Raw genomic sequence first — 19,787 nt, 5'->3', positions numbered from 1 at the left:
GCAATCTGTGTGTTATGTGAACAGTTATAACCAGTCTCCCCTGTCTCCTGCTTGTGATGGGTTCCTCCTGTCAGTTCATACAAGCAGAAGGCAGGGAAACTGATGTGAAGCATCACATGGAACACACTGGAGAGTCCGCACACCGGTGTAACCGGGCGAGGAGGGGAGATATATAACCAGCTAATTATTGTATGGATTTACTGAACAGATCACTGCTGTTGTCATCCATGAGGCTGAAGATATGGTTCCTGCCTTATATAAGAATTAGAGCAAAAGGGGAGGAATCTGCCGGGATGGATCCGATAGGTGATGATGATTACCTGTAGGTTACAGACTGACCTCAAGTGTCCTCATGAGTGTGTCCAGGACCCGTAGTCATGTAATAACTAATACAGACAGTACTTGCTAAGGCCTTGGCCTGTTTGGACCTAGCAAGCCAAACATTTTGTATGTTGGATCAATTGAGGGGTGCACAGAAATCCTCCATCCCTATTGGCATGTAGTTTTGCACAATAATATAAATATACAGTGTGTCCACCCATATCCTGTCCACTGCCATTAACTTGAGAACAGCAGCAGCTATAGGCATAGAAGTGGTGTCTAGGTATAGTAAAGTAGCCATGCGCTACGCAATGAAACCACCTATAGCGCCACCTGGTGGAAAACTGAGTTAGCATTTTTTATCTCGAAAATGGAAAGAGAGAAAAAAAGGGAATAACAAAGTTGTAGGGCGTCATCAATTCAATACGAATCGACACCTTGCATGCAGAAATGCTATGATTAGAACATATAAAACTCACAAGGCTGCGGACGTGAAGCGATACCTCATGGAGACCTTCCTACAAGTCATTGGGTATGGTGGCTGTGTGGAGTGGCCTCCACGCTCACCTGACCTGACCCCATTGGACTTCTTTCTGTGAGGTCACATCAAACAGCAGGTGTATGCGACCCCTTCACCAACATTGCAGGACCTATGACAACGTATCACAGATGCTGGTGCAAACGTGTCACCCACCATATTGCACAACGTGCAGCAAGATACAGTATGCTGTGCAGAGTGCAGATGTGCATTGCAGCTGACGGGAGCCACTTTAAATGAGCGCCATATGCGTGACCAGCATTCAATGTTTTGGGGGGGGGGGGGGTCATGGGTTTCATATGGCATTTCTGCATGCAAGGTGTCGATTCGTATTGAATTGATGATGTCCTACAATTTTTTAGTTCACTTTTTTTCTCTATCTCGTTCCATTTTCAAGATAAAAATGCTAACTCCGTTGTTTTCCACCAGGTGGCGCTATAGGTGGTTTCATTGCGTAGCGCATGGCTACTTTACTATACCTAGACACCACTTCTATGCCTATAGCTGCCGCTGTTCTCAAGTTAATGGCGGTGGACAGGATATGGGTGGACACACTGTATGTATTTTATTTTATATTGTTTTATATTGTTTTCTTCATCGTTCCTTATGGGAGACCCAGACCATGGGTGTAAAGCTTCTGCCTCCGGAGGACACACAAAGTACTACACTCAAACGTGTAGCTCCTCCCTCCTAGCATATACACCCCCTGGTAGCCAGTCCTAGCCAGTTCAATGCTTTGTGTTCAGGAGGTCACACACACACACACATGCATTCTCATCTGATTTTTGATTTCAAAGAGTTGGAAGAAAAGCGGGTCCAAACTGGACTCCCGGCATGTCCCTTCTCACCCCACTGTGTCGGCGGTGCTGTTAAGGTTGATTTTACAAGGCTGGAGCCTTCACATGCCGCGCTCCTTCACCATCCCCTGAGGCTCTGGCTTGAAGTGGGAGCCATCACAGTTCTCACTGCTTTGCAGGAGACCGGTCTCCATCCGCAGCCCTTTCAGGACCCTGCCGGACGGAGCGCTCACCCCTCAGGAACCTGGCCCTGCGTCTCATAAGCTAAGTATTGAGACGTTATTGAGGGGTCCCTTGTACATTTATTGTGGGTAGAGTGTGTTTCTTCGGCGCTCCATTGGGAGACCCAGACGATTGGGTGTATAGCACTGCCTCCGGAGGCCACACAAAGCATTACACTAAAAAGTGTAAGGCCCCTCCCCTTCTGGCTATACACCCCCAGTGGGATCACTGGCTCACCAGTTTTCTGCTTTGTGCGAAGGAGGTCAGACATCCACGCATAGCTCCACTGTTTAGTCAGCAGCAGCTGCTGACTATGTCGGATGGAAGAAAAGAGGGCCCATACTAGGGCCCCCAGCATGCTCCCTTCTCACCCCACTTGCGGTTTGTAAGGTTGAGGTACCCATTGCGGGTACGGAGGCGGGAGCCCACATGCTGTTTTCCTTCCCCATCCCCCTGAGGGGCTCTGAGGAAGTGGGATCTTACCGGCCTCCAAGCCCTGAGGCCGGGCTCCGTCCACAGACCCATTGAACCTGCTGGATTAGGAGCCGGGGTACCGTTCAGGGACAAGGCCCTGCAACATTCAGGTACTCTGTGTCCCCCTATGGACTGGCCGCGCACACTCCAGACTTGCTGGGTGTGCTAGTGCGCCGGGGACAGTAGCGCTGCGCGCTGGGGTTTGAGTCACTGCAGCTTGGCTGAGTGACTTTATGTGTTGGGAACTACCGCGCCGGCCGCTCCGGGAGCGGCGGCGCGGCTGGGACTTGTAGTGCGCCGGGGACTTAGCGCCGACCGTGCTTTTACGACGGCGGCGCTTATAAATCTAGTCCCCGGTTTTTGCGGCCTAGCTACGCTTCGTTCCCGCCCCCTCCCTGTCAATCAGGGAAGGGGACAGGCGTTGTGCAATCGTCAGCGCCGAGGGCTGGAGCCTTATTTACATGCTCCAGCCCTCTCACTGGGCACAGTGGGACGCAGGTTTCCCGCTTTTTGTCTGAGCACACCCAGGGCCCGCCCCCCCCTCCACAGAGACGCCGGCAGCCATTCCTGCATGCAGTCTGGCTGGGGAACGGACACAGGCTCTGGGAGACCCAGACAAGGGATTTCTGGCGACCACACACCCGCGTTAAGCGGGCGGTAAGCAGCACATTCGTGCTGGCCCCACTAGTGCCACAGTGTTATTTGGTGTACTTTTTCCTGTACCAGATATATCTATATATATTGCACTGTAAGGTCGCTTCTTGGCTGTATACCCCTATTGCTCTGAGGAGACGACAACATGTCATCTGCAAAACGCAAGGGTGCCAAGACACAGGCTGTGAACGCTGCTTGTGCCGCTTGTGGGGCTAATCTACCGGCAGGTTACAATGACCCCCATTGTGTGCAATGTTCGGTCCCTGTGCCACTTCGTCAGCCGGAGCCTATGGTGGTAGTGGCCCAGGCAGAGTCGCCGGTGAACCCTGTCCCGGTGACGGGGACAGAGTTTGCTGTTTTTGCTGACAGGATGTCTGTCACTATGACAAAAATCCTAGAGACCTTGCAGGCCAGGCCAGTTACTCAGACCATGGACACTGCTGCGGCAACGTTCCCCGGTCCCCCTCAGTTGGAGTTAATCAGTGCTTCAAGGGGGTCACAGGCATCTCAGCCTGACGGCTCTGATTCAGATGACAGTCCCAGGCAGCCTAAGCGTGCTCGCTGGGAGAGACCCCCCACGTCATCACGGGGATCAGGGTCTCAGCGAGAAGAGTCTCTACATGATGAGACAGAGGAGGGTGATCAGGAGTCTAATCCTGAAACCGCTCTCAATCTGGATACTCCTGATGGTGACGCCATGGTAAATGACCTTATAGGGGCCATCAATAGTCTATTGGAAATTTCTCCCCCTGCCCCTTCTGCAGAGGAGGCAGCTGCACAGCAGGAGAAGTTCCATTTCAGGTATCCCAAGCCTAAACTGAGTACTTTTCTGGACCACGCTGACTTCAGAGAATCAGTCCAGAAACACCATGCCTACCCAGATAAGCGTTTCTCCAAACGTCTTAAGGATACACGTTATCCCTTTCCCCCTGACGTGGTCAAACGCTGGACCCAGTGTCCAAAGGTGGATCCCCCAATCTCCAGGCTTGCAGCTAGATCCATAGTTGCAGTGGAAGATGGGGCTTCGCTTAAAGATGCCAATGACAGACAGATGGACCTTTGGTTAAAGTCTGTCTATGAAGCTATTGGCGCGTCGTTTGCTCCAGCATTCGCGGCCGTGTGGGCACTCCAAGCTATTTCAGCTGGCCTGGCACAGGTGGACTCTATCATATGTCCAGCAGTGCCGCGAGTAGCGTCCCTAACCTCGCAAATGTCTGCGTTTGCGACTTACGCTATCAACGCTGTCCTGGACTCTACAAGCCGTACCTCAATTGCGTCTGCCAACTCTGTTGTCTTGCGCAGAGCCTTGTGGTTAAAGGAATGGAAAGCGGATTCTGCTTCCAAAAAATGTTTAACCAGCTTGCCGCTATCTGTAGATAGACTGTTTGGTGAACAATTGGCTGAAATCATTAAGCAATCCAAGGGTAAGGACTCCTCCTTACCCCAGCCCAGATCAAGCAAACCTCAACAGAGGAAGTGGCAGTCGAGGTTTCGGTCCTTTCGAGGCTCCAGCAAGACCCATTTCTCCTCGTCCAAAGGGACTCAGAAGGAGCAAAGGAGCTCAGATTCCTGGCGGGCTCAGTCACGCCCCAAGAAAGCAACCGGAGGAACCGCTTCCAAGGCGGCTGCCTCATGACTTTCGGCCTCAGCCCTCCGCATCCTCGGTCGGTGGCAGGCTCTCCCGCTTTTGCGACATTTGGCTGCCACAGGTCAAAGACCGGTGGGTAGCAGACATTTTGTCTCACGGGTACAGGATAGAATTCAGTTCTCGTCCTCCGCCTCGGTTCTTCAGAACCTCCCCACATCCCGACCGAGCAGATGCCCTTCTGCAGGCGGTGTGCTCACTAAAAGCAGAAGGAGTGGTGATCCCTGTTCCTCTGCAGGAACAAGGGCAAGGTTTTTACTCCAATCTCTTCGTGGTTCCAAAAAAGGACGGCTCGTTCCGTCCTGTTCTGGACCTAAAGCTGCTCAACAAGCATGTGAACGCCAGGCGGTTCCGGATGGAATCCCTCCGCTCTGTCATTGCCTCAATGTCTCAAGGAGATTTCCTTGCATCAATAGACATCAAAGATGCTTATCTCCACGTGCCGATTGCTACAGAGCACCAACGTTTCCTACGTTTCGTGATAGGAGACGACCATCTCCAGTTCGTAGCTCTGCCATTTGGTCTGGCGACAGCCCCACGGGTTTTCACCAAGGTCATGGCGGCAGTGGTAGCAGTCTTGCATTCTCAGGGTCATTCGGTGATCCCTTACTTAGACGATCTACTTGTCAAAGCACCCTCTCAAGAGGCATGCCAACACAGCCTGAATGTTGCGCTGGAGACTCTCCAGACTTTCGGGTGGATCATCAACTTTTCAAAGTCAAACCTGGCACCGACTCAATCACTAACGTATCTTGGCATGGAGTTTCATACTCTCTCAGCGATAGTGAAGCTTCCGCTGGACAAGCAGCGGTCTCTACGGACAGGGGTGCAGTCTCTCCTTCAGGGTCAGTCGCACCCCTTAAGGCGCCTCATGCACTTCCTAGGGAAGATGGTGGCAGCAATGGAGGCAGTCCCGTTCGCGCAGTTTCATCTGCGTCCACTTCAATGGGACATTCTCCGCCAGTGGGACGGGAAGACAACTTCCCTAGACAGGAAAGTCTCCCTTTCTCAGACGGCCAAGGATTCTGTGCTATGGTGGCTCCTTCCCACCTCATTAACGCAGGGAAGATCATTCCTGCCCCCATCCTGGGCAGTGGTCACGACAGACGCGAGTCTGTCAGGGTGGGGAGCAGTTTTTCTCCACCACAGGGCTCAAGGGACGTGGACTCAGCAGGAGTCCACCCTTCAGATCAATGTTCTGGAAATCAGGGCAGTGTATCTTGCCCTCTTAGCCTTCCAGCAGTGGCTGGAAGGAAAGCAGATCCGAATTCAGTCGGACAACTCCACAGCGGTGGCATACATCAACCACCAAGGAGGGACACGCAGTCGGCAAGCCTTCCAGGAAGTCAGGCGAATTCTCATGTGGGTAGAGGAAAGAGCTTCCACCATATCAGCAGTTCACATCCCGGGCGTAGAAAACTGGGAAGCAGACTTCCTCAGTCGCCAGGGCATGGACGCAGGGGAATGGTCCCTTCACCCGGACGTTTTTCAGGAAATCTGCCGCCGCTGGGGGGTGCCGGACGTCGACCTAATGGCGTCTCGGCACAACAACAAGGTTCCGACCTTCATAGCGCGGTCTCGCGATCAAAGAGCTCTGGCGGCAGACGCCTTAGTGCAAGATTGGTCGCAGTTCCGGCTCCCTTATGTGTTTCCACCTCTGGCACTCTTGCCCAGAGTGTTACGCAAGATCAGATCCGATTGCGGCCGCGTCATACTAGTCGCCCCAGACTGGCCGAGGAGGTCGTGGTACCCGGATCTGTGGCATCTCACGGTCGGCCAACCGTGGGCACTACCAGACCGTCCAGACTTACTGTCCCAAGGGCCGTTTTTCCATCGGAATTCTGCGGCCCTGAACCTGACTGTGTGGCCATTGAGTCCTGGATCCTAGCGTCTTCAGGATTATCCCAAGGGGTCGTTGCCACCATGAGACAGGCTAGGAAGTCCACTTCTGCTAAGATCTACCACAGAACGTGGAAGATTTTCTTATCCTGGTGCTCTGCACAAGGAGTATCTCCCTGGCCATTCGCGTTACCTGTCTTTCTTTCCTTCCTGCAATCTGGGTTGGAAAAGGGCTTGTCGCTCGGCTCCCTTAAAGGGCAAGTCTCGGCACTATCCGTGTTTTTTCAGAAGCGTCTAGCACGACTTTCTCAGGTGCGCACGTTCCTGCAGGGGGTTTGTCATATCGTACCTCCTTACAGGCGGCCGTTAGATCCGTGGGATCTAAACAAGGTCCTTATTACTCTCCAGAAGCCGCCCTTCGAGCCTCTGAGGGATGTGTCACTTTCTCGACTCTCACAGAAAGTGGCCTTTCTGGTAGCGGTCACGTCTCTTCGGAGAGTGTCTGAACTAGCAGCGCTGTCATCCAAAGCTCCTTTCCTGGTGTTCCACCAGGACAAGGTAGTGCTGCGTCCCATTCAGGAGTTTCTCCCTAAGGTGGTATCCTCTTTTCATCTTAATCAGGATATCTCCTTGCCTTCCTTTTATCCGCATGCAGTTCATCGGTATGAAAAGGATTTACATTTGTTGGATCTGGTGAGAGCACTCAGAATCTACATTTCCCGCACGGCGCCCCTGCGCCGCTCGGATGCACTCTTTGTCCTTGTCGCTGGTAAGCGCAAAGGGTCGCAGGCTTCCAAGGCCACCCTGGCTCGATGGATCAAAGAACCAATTCTTGAAGCCTACCGTTCTGCTGGGCTTCCGGTTCCATCAGGGCTGAAGGCCCATTCTACCAGAGCCGTGGGTGCGTCCTGGGCATTACGACACCAGGCTACGGCTCAACAGGTGTGCCAGGCAGCTACCTGGTCGAGTCTGCACACTTTCACCAAACATTATCAGGTGCATACCTATGCTTCGGCGGACGCCAGCCTAGGTAGAAGAGTCCTGCAGGCGGCAGTTGCCTCCCCGTAGGGGAGGGCTGTCTTTGCAGCTCTAACATGAGGTATTTCTTTACCCACCCAGGGACATCTTTTGGACGTCCCAATCGTCTGGGTCTCCCAATGGAGCGCCGAAGAAGGGAATTTTGTTACTTACCGTAAATTCCTTTTCTTCTAGCTCCTATTGGGAGACCCAGCACCCGCCCTGTTGTCCTTCGGGATTTTTGGTTGTTTTTCGGGTACACATGTTGTTCATGTTGAATGGTTTTCAGTTCTCCGATGTTACTTCGGAGTGAATTTGTTTAAACCAGTTCTTGGCTTTCCTCCTTCTTGCTTTTGCACTAAAACTGGTGAGCCAGTGATCCCACTGGGGGTGTATAGCCAGAAGGGGAGGGGCCTTACACTTTTTAGTGTAATGCTTTGTGTGGCCTCCGGAGGCAGTGCTATACACCCAATCGTCTGGGTCTCCCAATAGGAGCTAGAAGAAAAGGAATTTACGGTAAGTAACAAAATTCCCTTCTTTTTCACTTTGCTGTGATTTCCGGCCGGTTCTCTGGTTTTTACCCGAGAACCGCGCCGATGGTGCCTGTTTGCCGGCCGCATTGTTAAATCTAGGCCCCGGCTTCGCCTGAGGCCTAGTTTCGATTTCACTGCCCCTGCATGTCAGTCATACAGAGGGACAGTGCGGCTCCGCCCAGCGGCTGTTCGGCACAGGGGAGAGACACTCCTCTCTGAGGAAAGATTCCCTCCCCTGTATATCTCCTTGGCCCTCCGGATCCCGCTCTTAGAGTAGGCCCCGCCCCCTCTCCTCGCTCCGGCGCCATTTTTTCAGCGTTCTTATGCCATGTCTGCACAGCGATCGGCGCTGACTGCAGCATCTCTCTGGGGGTCCGGGCTGTGGGATCTGGAGGGCACAGAGACCATGTCAAACGGTCTGGCAAGCCACAACCTCCGGTTGTGGACCTGCTTAAATACTGCTTATATACTGCAAAACTCTGCTGGGGGTCATTCTGGCTACAGAGCCCCCACTTCAGCAGCATGTCTCACACGAGAAGTAAGGCTGCAAGGCTGCACAATATGCACTGCATGTAGGCTCGTACTGCCTGTACCGAGCACATAATCACATTGTGATTCCTGCTCTAACATGGTGGTGCCTCAGCCTGGAGTCTCATCCCCAGTGGTCCCTCCGGCTGCTCCGGCTCCGGTGGCTGAACCCCCGGCTTGGGTAGAATCCTTCTCTCCATGGGACAGCTGTCCCAGACTCTGCTGAGCATGCATTAGCCCCCTTCTCAGGGTGCCTCTGCTGCTACGGCTCGCTCAGCAATGCCCTCAGAGGATTCTTCTTCTGGTCTCAGACCCCGTCCTCTTCACAGGAGAAGCAGGGTCCCCTCTCCTTCCTCGTCCCGCGGCTCTGATTCACGAGCTGACTCGCAGGACAAGGAGGATCCCTTTACTGGGGGCTCGGACGCTTTCCATGTCCCCCATTGATCTGTCCGAGGGTGACGCAGATATTAGTGTTTCGATTGCATACATTAATTCTGTACTGGACCTCAATCCGCCAGTATCAGAGGAGCAACCCTCTCTGGCAAAAAAGCACCAGTTTACCTTGCCTAAGAGAACAAGGAGTGTGTTCCTTAACCACTCCAGTTTTCAGGCCACTGTGACCAAGCCCAGGGTCTGCTCTGACAAACGCTTCCCAAAGCGTGGTTCTGATGACCGTTTTCCCTTTCCACCAGAGGTGGTCAAGGAGTGGGCTCATTCACCAAAGGTGGACCCTCTGGTGTCTAGATCTCAGCGCGGACCGTTGTATCAGTGGCTAATGGCACCTCACTTAAGGTTTCCACTGTCCGCCAGGTTGTCCTTCTGGCCAAATCTGTATGGAGGCGGCAGGGGCCTCGTTCTCCCCCATCTTTTGCAGCAGTGCGGGCTTTCAAAGCCATCTCTGCTTCTCTAGAGGAGATGCATTCCCTCACAGGGACTCTATGCCCGAAATGGTTTCCTTAACTTCCAGACTTCAGTCTTTTCATCCTATGCCATGTCTGCCATGCTGGAGACTCTCACCGCACTGCGGTGGCCTCGGCTAATTCCCTCGCTATCCGCAGGCTCCTGTGGCTTCGAGAGTGGAAGGCAGATGCTTCTAAAGAAGTTGCTTGCTGGGCTCCCTTTTGCTGGGACCAGACTATTCGGGAACAACTGGATGAAATTATTAAGGAAGCTCTTGGCGGGAAGAGTTCTTCCATGCCACAAACCTAAACCAGGGAACCTGTCCAGGGCAGGAATCAGTCGAGGTTTCGTTCCTTTCGTTCCTCCATCTGATCGTCCTCTAAGCCCTCGGCCTCGTCCACTAGCTCAGCCAAGGATCGAAAACCCAACTGGCGCACGAAGCCGCGTCCTCAGTAGACCGCAGGAGCTGCTGCTGCCACTAAGTCAGCCTCCTCCTGGCTATCTGGTCACGCCAGCAACGTCCTTGGTCGGTGGCAGGCTCTCCCACTTTGGCGACGTGTGGTTTCAACACGTCTCCGATCAGTGGGTGCGGGATACCATCTCCCACGGCTACAGGATAGAATTCTATCCAGCCCGCCAAACAGATTTTTTTTTCTGTCAACTCCCCCCTGCTCCAAGGCCGCCGCCTTCTCACAGGCCGTGGCATTCTTGCGGGCCTATGGAGTAATTGTACCGGTTCCCGACTGGGAACGGTTCTGGGATTTCTATTTAAATCTATTCCTAGTCCCCGAAAAGGACGGTGCCTTCCGACCTGGATCTCAAGCTTCTCATCAAGCATGTTCAGGTGCAGCATTTTCGCATGGAGTCTCTGCGATCAATCAATGACCCAAGGAGATTCCCTAGCATCCATCGACATCAGAGATGGCTATCTGCATGTGCCAATCGCAGTTTCACACCAGCGTTGGCTACGTTTTGCAATCGGAGTGGAACATTTCCAATTCGTGGCTCTTCCCTTGGGGTTAGCCACGGCCCCTCGAGTATTCTCAAGGTCATGGCAGCAGTGATTGCGGTCCTGCACCTCTAGGGGTTGGCAGTGATCCTTTTGTCCTGGACGACCTTCTAATCAGGGCTTCATCCAGTGCAGACTGTTAGCGGAGTGCCTCGCTCACTCTCGCCACTCTAGCCAATTTGGGTGGCTTGTCATTCTGTCCAAGTCCACTCTGACTTCGACCCAGAAGTTCACGTACCCAGGGACGCAATTCGAGACTCTGCCGGCACTTGTGAAGCTGCCCTTAGTCAAACAGCAGTCCCTCCTCTGGCGGTGCGCTCTTTCCTGAGGCCCCGACGTCGTTCCATCAGGCACCTAATGCAGGTGCTGGATCAGATGGTGGCGTCAATGGAAGCGATTCCCTTGCCCAGTTCCATCTGCGTCCTCTGCAGCTGGACATTTTCCGCTGTTGGAACAAGCGGACTTCCTCCTTCCACGGGGTTGTGGCTTCGCCACAGACCAGGGGCTCGTTTCAGTGGTGGCTTCGGCCCCTCTCTCTCAGGGACGCTCCTTCCTGGCCCCGTCCCGGGTGATCCTCACCAGGATGCTAGTCTATCCGGCTGGGGAGCAGTATATCTCCACCATGGAGCGCAGGGCACTTGGACTCCGTCCGAATCAGCCCTCTGGATCAATGTGCTGGAAATCAGAGCTGTGTTTCTAGCTCTCTTAGCCTTTCACCATCTGTTGGCGGCCAGGCACATTCGAGTCCAGTCAGACAACGCGACAGCGTTTGCCTACATCAACCTCCAGGGCGGGACACTCAGCCGCCTGGCAATGTTGGAGGTTCAACGCATTCTTCAGTGGACGGAGGACTCCTAGTCCACCATATCCGCAGTCCACATCCCAGACGTGGAAAACTGGGAGGCAGATTATCTCAGCCGTCAAACCGTGGACAGCGGCGAGTGGGCTCTGCATCCGGCAGCGTTCCGGTCGATCTGCCGCAAGTAGGGCTCTCCGGACGTGGATCTTCGCTCCACGATCCTCAGGCTTTTGCAGCAGACGCACTGGTTCAAGATTGGTCCCAGCTTCGTCTGTCTTACGTGTTTCACCCTCTAGCTCTTGCCCAGAGTCCTGCGCAAGATCAGAATGGAGGGCCGTCGGGTCATTCTCATTGCTCCAGACTGACCCAGGCGAGCTTGGTACCCTGACCTGCTCCATCTGTCCGTAGAGGTGCCATGGCATCTCCCGGACTGTCCAGACCCTCTCTCTCACGAGGTCCGTCTTTCCGCCAGAATCCTGCGGCTCTCAGATTGACGGCATGGCTTTTGAGTCCTGGATCTTGACGACTTCTGGTATCCCTCCTGAAGTCATCTCCACTATGACTCGGGCTCGGAAGTATCCTTTGGCCTTTTTGCCTTGCCGACCCTCCTGTTCCTTCTACAGTCCGGTCTGCCGCTAGGACTATCCCTCAATTCCCTCCAGGGACAGGTCTCGGCTCTGTCAGTGTTGTGCCAGCGGCGTATCGCCCGGCTTGCTCAGGTGCGCTCCTTCATGCAGGGCGCATCTCACATCATTCCGCCTTACCGGCGGCCTTTGGAGCCCTGGGACCTTAATCCGGTCCTCACGGCTTCCGGAAACCCCCCTTTGAGCCTCTTAAAGAGGTTTCTTTGTTTCGTCTTTCACAGAAAGTGGCCTTTCTAGTGGCCATAACTTCCCTCAAGAGAGTCTCTGTTTTGGCTGCACTCTCTTCGGAGTCACCCCTTTTTTGGTTTTTCATCAAGACAAGGTGGTTCTCCGTCCGACTCCGGACTTTCTCCCTAAGGTGGTTGCTGCTTCCACCTTAACCGGGACATTTCCCTGCCTTCCTTTTGTCCGGCTCCTGTTCATCGCTTTGAAAAGGCGTTGCATACTCTGGATCTGGTGCGGGCGCTCCGGATCTATGTGTCTCGCACCGCTGTTCTTAGGCGGTGCACCTCTCTTTTGTGCTGACCACTGGTCAGCGTAAGGGCCTCTCGGCATCTAAGCCGACCCTGGGTCGTTGGATTAGGTCGGCCATTTCCGATACCTACCAGTGTACTCAAGTGCCTCTCCCGCTGGGGATCAAGGCACACTTGACCAGAGCTGTCGGTGCCTCTTAGGCTTTCAGGCCCAGGCTACGGCTCAGCAGGTCTGTCAGACTGCCACTTGGACTAGTCTGCATACCTTTTCGAAGCACTACAAAGTGCATGCTCATGCTTCGGCAGATGCGAGCTTGGGCAGACGCATCCTTCAGGCGGCTGTCGCCCATTTGTGAAGTTAGGTTTCGCCTACTTCTCAGTTTTTCTGTTTATTCCCACCCATGGACTGCTTTGGAACGTCCCATGGTCTGGGTCTCCCATAAGGAACGATGAAGAAAAAGAGAATTTTGTTACTTACCGTAAATTCTTTTTCTTATAGTTCCGACATGGGAGACCCAGCACCCTCCCTATTGCCTGTTGGCAGGTTTCTTGTTCCGTGTGTTTTCACCGGCTGTTGTTGTTGTAGACAGAGGTTCCGGGTTTTGCTCTGTCTCTACTTGTGGGTGGATGTCCTCCTTCAGCTTTTGCACTAAACTGGCTAGGACTGGCTACCAGGGGGTGTATATGTTAGGAGGGAGGAGCTACACGTTTGAGTGTAGTACTTTGTGTGTCCTCCGGAGGCAGAAGCTTTACACCCATGGTCTGGGTCTCCCATGTCGGAACTATAAGAAAAAGAATTTACGGTAAATAACAAAATTCTTTTTTTTTTTTTTTTTTTTCCTTCGTTATTACTACCATTGTGGAGTACATATCTGTCGACCACATGAATTTAAAAGGATTGTCCCAATTTGTGACTACCTCTGTACTCTTCTACAGGAGATCCAATACTTACCAAACGATCCTTCTTAGCAATTTTCTGAGCTCCCATAGATATGAATTGAGTGCAGCATAAGTGGAGCGCAGTGCATGATATGAACGGAGTGCAGCGCTTCCGTCCCCACCTCTCCATTCCTGACCCTCTCTCCCACTGGGATCCATATTTATCAGCAGTATCTGGCATATCTTGTCCATATGCCATTGATGTACTCTGTTTTTAAATAGCTTTGTCTCTTTAATGTTCTAGACATCTCTTCCCCCCCCCCACACGAATGTTTTTGCAGAAAGCCTAACAGAGTACGACTTGGTTCACATTACTTCTTTATTCCCTGACATGTTCCTCCGAGGAAGACGTACAAGTAGCACACGTTGCTCGTTGACTCCTATTGTTCAAGCGAATACTATGCAATTAAAGGGATGTTCTCTATATTTAAAGGGAACCGGTCAGGTGCAATTTGCACCCAGAATCACGAGCAGTTCTGGGTGTATATTGCTAATCCCTACCTAGAATAGGTAAAGAGATCTTTCGAAAAAGTATTTCTAGAGATCCCATATGATATGTTAATGAGGCCAGCGACTAGTTGCAAGGACGTTACTTCCCTTGGCTAGTCGGCCCCCTTGGCACACCCATAGGGGTGTGCTTGCATGCTAACATATGTGCAGCGTCAGAGGATAGTCACTCTCGCCTTTCTGACAGTTGCCTCCGACCCTGGACTTCAGCTCAGTATGCATGATCCCGGACTTTTGGTCATGCGCATTATGAAGCCGGGTGTACTCGTCCTGGCGCCAAAGTTGTGTAGTGCACATGACCAAAAGTCCGTGATCATGCGCACTGAGCCGAAGTCCAGGGTCAGACGCAATTGTCAGAAAGGCGAGAGTGTCCATCCTCTGACGCTACGCGTTCATTAGCATGTTAGCATGCCCATAGGGGTGTGATTACATGCTAAAGGGGCCGACTAGCCAAGGGAAGTAACACCCTTGCGACTAGTCACTGGCCTTATTAGCATATCATATGGGATCTTTAGAAATCTATGCCACTATAGGCTGGGACGGTTAGGCAGGGATTAGCAATATACACCCAGAACTGCTCGTGGGTCTGGGTGCATATTGGACCTGACTGGTTCCCTTTAAAGGACCCATTTGGCCAAGGCTGATTGTACGGGGTAACTCCTTGACTTCAGAGTTTTCATTCCTCCAGGCAGGGTTGTCAGGAGGGCTCCTCGTTTCCTTGGCTCAGTCTAAAATACTCCCTTTTGTTTCCAAGGTGGTTCTTCCGGGACAAGTAACAGTGGACGAGCGAGGTCCGACCCGACTCATCAGCACAGACATAGTGGAGGGCATTTTACTGCTGCTGTACAAGCTATGGATTGTGAGACGCACAGTCCTCAGGTGAGCGGTCCTCACAAGTCAGCAGGCCTACGATTTACAGGATATATCAGATTATTGGGGAACCCACCTGTTTGGGTTCCAAAGCCCATAGAGTACCACTACTTATAACATAACCTCTCGTTTCAGGTTCGACAACCGTTTCCTCCACCGGTGGGTTGGACTGTCACTGAAGCCCCCACACAAGTTACCATTGAAACCCACCCAGTCCAAGAAACCACATTTCATGTCCCCCCTTCACAGCAAAATGTACCGCATCATCACGGGAATAGTGCTCATCACCACCACCACCACCACCATCACCACCACCACCATGGACAGCAATCATTAGGTAGCCGGACGAGGTCCAGGATCTACAACTCTCCTTCTAATAGCTCCTCCACCCAAGATTCAATGGATGTTGGGCACAGCCACCACTCCATGACATCTTTGTCTTCCTCAACTACTTCTTCCTCAACATCTTCCTCGTCTACTGGCAACCAAGGCAATCAGGCCTACCAAAACCGCCCCATGGCTGCTAATACCTTGGACTTTGGACAGAATGGAACTATGGATGTGAACTTAACAGTCTATTCAAATCCTCGCCAAGAGACTGGCGTCGCGGGCCATCCGACGTACCAATATTCTGCGAATACGGGCCCTGCCCACTATGTAACTGAGGGACATCTGACCATGCGGCAAGGAATCGATAGAGAAGAGTCTCCCATGACAGGAGTTTGTGTTCAGCAAAGTCCTGTGGCTAGCTCGTGACTAAATCCAATTTAGGTTTTGTTTCTTGTGTGTTTTTTGTTTTTCTTTTTTTTTTCTTCTATTATGACGTGGTCTTTTTATTTTATTTTTTCTTTTGTTTGTTTTTTTGCATTCTATTTTATTTTTTTCAAAAAAAAAAAAAGCAAAAGAAAAAAAAAAACAGTGCAAAAGCTGCTTTAATCAGAAGGAGATAAACACACGTAACCGCTACAACAGGGAAAAGCTGACTATTTTTTTAAACTTGAAACGATTGCAAAGGGACAATGAAGTAGAGATGAATTTGTTTTTTTTGTTTTTTTTCTTCAGAGCCGTATCCAAATCCACTTTATTGGAAAAGCTCCCTTTTTAAAAAAAAAATTTTTTTTTGTGCTGCTTCTACACTCTTATTGCAGTTATTTTATAAAAGTTATATATGTATTTGTACATACATATATATTTGTATATTTTAACCATAGTAAGTTATACTAAACCTAGTCAGTTGCCAACATGATTTTAAAAAGATATATATATATATTAAAAGTGAATACACCCACCTAATTTTTTTTTTTTTTTATTTATTTTTTTTTTTAAAGGCATTTTAGGAAAGGTGGTCACAGGCAGGTGCAGTACGATAAGGGAGGACCTTCATAAAAATCTGTCGGGACGGTTAAGTCTGTGTTTGCACCTGACGGTCACCCCGCAAAGTGGCTGCAAAGGGAAAATTAGGAAGCAGAAAGCGACTATTGAATAGGAATATTTGGTCTGAAAAATGGATCAATCCAGTAAAAAAAAAAAAATTTTTAAAAATCAACGTATTTATTTTTTGTAAAGGTGCACTGAAAAGCAATCAGCCGCTCAGTCACAGCCAGGTCGGAGTGGGGGGAATGTAAGCATTTGGGATAGCCTTAAAAAAAAGCCTGAAATTTTCTTTTGGACATGTAAGTTGCAGAGTCGGTAATGCTTAAAGAAATAGAATGGGGTAAATTCAAGAGGCCTTTCTTTAAAAAAAAAATGAAAATAAACAAACTTTTTTGTTTTTTTCCCCTTCTCCCCAGGCCACTTTACTAATGTCAAAAAGCCGAATATATATATATATATATATATATATATATATATATATATATATATATATATATATATATATATATATATATATATATATATACATATATATATATTCTGAGTATTTTCAAACTCGCACATTGTGTGTATGTATGTATATATAATATAAATTATATATATATATATATATATATATATATATATATATATATATATATATATATATATATACATACATACATACATACATACATATATATATATATATATATATATATATATATATATATATATATATATATATATATATATATATATATATATATATATATATATATATATATATATATATATATATATATATATATATATATATAATTTTATTATAATTTTTTTTACTTTTTATTTATTCTTCTCCTCAGGTAACATTACTAATGTTATAAAGCCTACTTTAATGGTTGAAGAATAAAAAATTATATAGATGTATGTATGTACAGTATATAGATATATAATGATATGATTATTTTTTTTTCTTCAACCATTAAAGTTGGCTTTATGACATTAGTAAAGTTACCTTTACCTGAGGAGAAGAAAGACACAAGATGAAAGAAGGAAACTGAAATTATATATAATATAAATATACATAACAAATATATAAATATTTTATTTATATATCTACATACTATATCTATATATATATATATATATATATATATATATATATATATATATATATATATATATATATATATATATATATATATATATATATATAATGGATGTATGTATATCTCTCTCTCATTTATATATAACACACACACACACACACACACACACACACACACACACACACACACATACACACATATATACATATATATATTTGCATTTTTTATTATTATTCCTCAACCATTCAAGTCGGCTTCATGATCTAAGTAAAGTGACCTGGGGAGAAGAAAAGAGAGAAAAAAAATTAAAGGTGACAGATAATAGTGGTTTGTAATCGATGGAAATAGCGACACGTGTCCTTTTCTCACTTTATTTTTTTTTTTCCTTTCTTTAATTTTTTTTCTTCTGCTTTTTTATTTTTTTATTTTCAGCACGTGGTATCTCCACCATCACTTCTTCTGCACAAAGATGTCTTCTGTTCATCTTAAACATTTTTAAAAAAGAAAATAATTTAAAAAGAAAAAAAAAAACGCAGAATTTTATGTGACTGCTTATTTTTTTGCCTCACAATTATGCTGTGAATTTTACAAGGAAAAAAAAATATTTTAATTTTTTTATTTATAATTTATTGTTACCAAAGCTGTTTTTATAGCACATAGATGTCTGTAACCAATAATGTAGCAGTATCGCACTTTGACACAAGGCGTACATTTATTTAAATTTGTTTTTATTTTTTTAACCCTTCAGTTGATGATTCTGGCTGTATTATAGCTTCAGCAAAACTGGAACTGTTGTCAAAAAAAACAACAAATTTTTTTTTCAGTTTTTCTCTGTACCGAACATTGAATGAACCTTGTATTTTTTAATGTTTCACCAATTTCCAGGCTGTCAGAGGTATAATGTGATATTAATCGAGTATTAAGAGCTTTGTTTTTTTTTTTAAAAGGTTTTAAGGGAATTAGCTGACTTCTTATATTAAATCTAGACCCGGATGTTTCTTTTAGCCCTTGAAATTGAAGTTTGTGAGTTGTTTTTTTTTTTTTTTTGTTTTTTTTTTATTATATGTATTTTAAATTGTATTTTTATTTTTTTTTTTTTTTATTATTATTATTATTATTATTTCGGATCCATCAACATCTGTCAGAGCGTAATCCTAGGATGGAGACACCATATACTGTATCAGGGTGTGATCAACCACACGGCACGTTGATTAGCGCCGGTTGTAAAACTACAACTCCCAGCATGCCGCTATGGCTGGGTGTTTTACAACAGCGGTAGAATAGATGCAGGATTTGGGTGATCTCCGGCTGCACCAATTGCCGTGGGGACCCAATAATATATTTGTGCCCTCACCAAAAGATTACCGCTGATCCAGGCTCAAAAGTATCAATTAAACCATGTATTTCATTTTTTTAGAAAGATTGGCAAAGAAAATACAGTAATTTATTAAGGGTTCTGTGATTTATTTTTTTTTAATTTTTTTAAAATTTATTTATGTTTTTAAAACTGGATGTGGTATCTGGTTTTCCGTGAGAGCAGTATGGTGCATGGCTCTGCGCGTGGGGTCCCAAACCGTCCCTACTTAGAGAACTTGGAGAATAACATGCCGCCATCTACTAAACTGATACTATGGCAATCATTCCAAATACAGGGAAAGTGGTTGGGGAACAATCCGTGCCGAATGTCCAGGGACCACCGCCAAAGCACTTGGTGTGTCAGCACCAGTTTCTTTCCCCTCTGTTTAGCGGTTTTCGTGAGTTAAAGGGAATCTGTCAGCGGGTTTTGGCTAACTCATCTGAGAGCAGCATAATATGTAGGCAAAGAGATCCTGAATTCAATGATGTATCACTTAGATTACTGGCTGCAGCCGTTCTGACACAATCTGAATTTTTAGATTTAGCAATGCAGCAGAGCTGAGAGCTGTCCCCACTCACACCAGGCTCTCTATAGAGATTGTACATTGACAATGAGGTGTCAATCACGGGGCGTGCCGGACTTCATTGCCCCTTGACAATGTAGTCAGAGCAGTGATAAGTCCTGCTGCTTAAACCTTAAACATGGTAAATAAACAACAGATTGGACTGTGACAAAACAGGCATCCCTGAATTCTCGGTGTTAACCCTTGCAACATGACATCTTCATCTTACATAGCAAAAACCTGCTGACAGATTCCCTTTAAAACCAGACAAACTCATAAGCAACATTTCTTTCTGCCTAACTAAAATGTTATCATAAGGCTGAAGTATTTGATCTGTAAGTCCTGCAAGAATAATTTTACATGTCGAGTTCACTACTTTTTTTTTTTATTTTTTTTTTTTAATGAAGAAAAAAAATAAATCAGCAGAATGTCTACAAATTGATTAATATTTTTTGTCACACACACGTATGTGTGTATATATAGTATGTGCTATATACACACACAAACATAGTTTTCATGGTATAGCGCTGACAATTCCGACTTGGTACAAGGTGAAACTTTTTAATTTCTTGGGGTGATGCAGAGCTTCCTGAGGGCTTATTCCATTAGTGTGTTATGGGGGGGAAGACTTTTCTGTATGTACAAGCCTGCCCTCCCCTAACATGAGGGCGCAGCAGTCCCCTCGTCACTGATC

At 47.8% G+C, this 19,787-nt stretch overlaps 1 protein-coding gene across 1 annotated transcript in view; it reads left to right on the top strand.

Annotated features, from left to right (window-relative positions):
* The window catches only part of DYRK1A (dual specificity tyrosine phosphorylation regulated kinase 1A), a 109,703-nt gene extending 93,184 nt beyond the window's left edge, over positions 1–16,519 (top strand). The window contains exons 11-12 of the mRNA XM_075332905.1: positions 14,594–14,718; positions 14,845–16,519. Coding sequence (XP_075189020.1) covers positions 14,594–14,718; positions 14,845–15,465 — 746 coding nt within the window. The 3' untranslated portion in view covers positions 15,466–16,519. The remainder of the gene's footprint in view (positions 1–14,593; positions 14,719–14,844) is intronic.
* The last annotated feature ends 3,268 nt before the right edge of the window (positions 16,520–19,787 follow it).

The sequence above is a fragment of the Anomaloglossus baeobatrachus genome, chromosome 2 (genome assembly GCF_048569485.1).
Source record: "Anomaloglossus baeobatrachus isolate aAnoBae1 chromosome 2, aAnoBae1.hap1, whole genome shotgun sequence".
NCBI classification, from domain to species: Eukaryota; Metazoa; Chordata; class Amphibia; order Anura; family Aromobatidae; genus Anomaloglossus; species Anomaloglossus baeobatrachus.
Note: the sequence above shows the minus strand (reverse complement) of the source record. Positions and strands in the feature narration are given on the sequence as shown.